Below are 2946 nucleotides of genomic sequence, written 5' to 3'. Positions count from 1 at the left end.
GGGGGGGGGAATAACAATATCCCTACATAAATGCGTCTTCTATGTAACAAAGGATAATGTCCCAAGCCACACAACGCAGGAAACGAAAATCCAAGCAGGACAAATTAATAGTACTAAGGATGACTGTGTAAAAGACAATTGCTATATTTCATAGACAAATCAGAATCTGTCAAGGGTGTTTTTTTCAGCACAAGTAGTGATTTTTAGTTCAGAAGAAAGAAAAAAGAACCCATGAAGTTAAATAAACAAAAGAAAATGATTGAACAACTAAACAGGTTTATGGGACCAAAATTAAGATATGGCGATGTATAAGAGATTGATCATGTGCTCACGGCCTCCCTGTTTGTCATTGATGGTACCAAATCAAATGAGTAAGAAAGCAGAAAGCCCATGAGTCATGTTGGGATTTAAGACAAATAGATTGGTAAAAAAATTCACTAAGAAATAGGAAAAAGAAAAGCATTGCAGATTAATGAATCACAATGATAGGGGAAAAAGGGAGAGATTACCCCCAGACAAAATTATTAGAAATAAAAAGAATTCCATGTCACTGTTATTCCCAAGTGGCAAATTTCAATCTATAGCCCCCTCCCCCATGGCTAAAAAAATAAGATGAAGATCCATTCTTGTCACCATTGCAGTTACACATAAAAAATTTGTTCTTGAAAAAGGAAAAGGTGCCAGGTACTTAACCTTTCAACCAAACTCTAGCCCGGTCCAGGCCCAACTTGATCCAGTCCAACCCAAGGCATGAAGCTGTAATGAATAAGGTGTTAATCATGCTGCTAGTCTGCATTTGCAGTTTTAGCTTGTGAAGTGAAGAAAACCTCTGTCCCTATATGCTTCAGTGACACCAGCAAGAGAACCACATTTCTGGAAACAAACACATACAATCTTATTATCGATTAATGAAGCATACTGAGCACTTACATGGAAACAACTAATCTCAGAAATACAATTTTAGAACATCAATATTTCTCAAAGAAAAAAAAAATCCTCTTGGCTGTATTGCTAAATACAGAAATCTCATATTATAACAATGATTTTAAATGTCAACAGTACCTCAATGCCTCTTGCCCTCCCTTCTAGATTTTGAATAGCAACAGCATTTACACTCTGAGAAACTGATTCAAAAGTTTCCAATGTCAATACGGGGAATATGAGATATTTTCACCCAATCCTCACCGCCTTCTTGACACCGTTTCTCTAGTATTTCACATTCTTGGATCATTAAAGAATGGAGGCTGGTCGGCAGCCCCTCCTTTGGCAAAGATATTATTTGATGACAACCTTCAATTACCAAAGATTCAAGAGCAGTTATGTCACGTAAACCCATAGGCAAGTAGTTGAGATTTGAACATTTGGATATCCTTAAATGTTTAAGCATTGTTGGTAGCCTATCTGACGGGAAGGATGCCAGTTGTGGACACTTGTAAATGTCCAATTCCTGAAGAGATGTCAGGCTTTGTAGCCTCTCTGGTAGGGACTTGAGATTGCTACATACATGGACAGAGAGAGTTTCAAGTGTCGTAGGTAGCCCTTCTGACAAGCCCATGAGTTTAGGACAGCACCAAATTTCCAAGTGGGAAAGACATTTAAGGTCTTGCAAACCCACCTTCTGCAATGTCAAAAGCTGATAACAATGATGGATTTTCAGTTCTTTGAGTGCACTTAGATTATGAAAAAAGCCTCCAGGTAGGGATGTTAACTTCCGAAAATTCGACATCTTCAAGGAGCAAATAGAGGTCATTTGAGGCAATAAGCTCAGTATATTCTCATGGCATTCATCCAAAATTAAGTCCTGGAGAGAGGAAAACCTTGGAAGAATAGTCAGCTTGGGACACTTCATAATGATAAGCTCATGAAGACAAGGAAACTCTCCATTCTCTGCTCCTTTCCATACCTTCAAATCTTTCATGTCTTCAAGTTTTAGCATCTCCAATGAGGGAAAACCAAGTAAATTCCCATCACCACAAAATTCAGAACCCACATTTTCCAATCCATATATTGCATCGATAATGAGATATTTAAGGAATGGTAGTTGCCCAAGAGGTGGGAGGATTTTGCAGTGGCCACAATGGAAGAATTCAATCTTCACTAGATGTGAGAGCGACGATTCTCCGATCCAACTTGGAAATTTAGATCCATGGTAATTGTCTATCCTCAGTTCTTCAATGTTGGCATGGGGCTGGAGGCCACCAAGTACATCCTCATCTATTCCATCTGACAAATAGCTTCTGCAGCTCCATTCCAAAACCAACTTACGGAGGTAATGCTTATTCTTCAAATTTGCCTCCATGGCATCAGTTACATTAGCTACATCCTCAAGCCTATCAATACAAAGTGATCCTTGGAGTTGCATCATGTTCTTCAACTGTCCTATCCCACAACCAGATTCTTTACTCGCAACAAACCTATCCAATGTTTGCAGACAAGTCAATCTCCCAATTTCAGGAGGCATGGATGCAAGATGCCAGCATCCAACTAAACTGAGATTTCTTAAGTTAATTAGGTTCGTTGTGTCTTTGGGCAACTGAAAAAGCTCACTGCAATTTTTAAGTATCAACGTCTGTAAATTGTAGAGACTGCAAACTGAGCCAGGTAAATCCTTAATTCTAGTGTCAGACAGGTTTAGGTACCTAAGATGTTTCAAATCTCCAATTGAATTTGGTAGGTCCTTGATAGGAACATCACTCAAATATAAAGAACGTAAGCATCTCAAGCTCACAACCAGATCATCAGGGAGTTTCATATCAGGAATTTCATGCCTGTATTGGGTGCTTAGAATAAAAAATGTTCGCAGACTCTTTGATGTATTGAAAACCTCCAATGGAATTGGCTTGGACGTGTTAATGAGCAAGGAAACATAGCGAGCCTTTTCCGAGATACTGGGTAAGTCGTTACACTGCACAGCAAAGCATATTTCCTTTGAAACAATTTGGGCCA

General features: G+C 38.9%; 1 protein-coding gene across 1 annotated transcript; it reads right to left on the bottom strand.

The window, feature by feature from the left end:
- Positions 1–9: 9 nt before the first annotated feature.
- Positions 10–2940, bottom strand: LOC122061245 (putative disease resistance protein At3g14460). The gene is made up of 2 exons (XM_042624461.1): positions 1063–2940; positions 10–873 (listed from the first exon to the last, which is right to left on the bottom strand). Exon 1 carries the CDS (start codon positions 2750–2752, stop codon positions 1130–1132), a length of 1623 nt encoding a protein of 540 aa, XP_042480395.1. The 5' UTR covers positions 2753–2940; the 3' UTR covers positions 10–873; positions 1063–1129.
- Positions 2941–2946: the final 6 nt, after the last annotated feature.

This window comes from Macadamia integrifolia, chromosome 14 (assembly GCF_013358625.1).
Source record: "Macadamia integrifolia cultivar HAES 741 chromosome 14, SCU_Mint_v3, whole genome shotgun sequence".
Classification (NCBI taxonomy): Eukaryota; Viridiplantae; Streptophyta; class Magnoliopsida; order Proteales; family Proteaceae; genus Macadamia; species Macadamia integrifolia.
Note: the sequence above shows the minus strand (reverse complement) of the source record. Positions and strands in the feature narration are given on the sequence as shown.

Coding starts and splice junctions, on each gene's coding strand:
- LOC122061245 (XM_042624461.1), bottom strand. CDS start 2,752: ATGAAACTCCCTGATGATCTGGTTGTGAGCTTGAGATGCTTACGTTCT.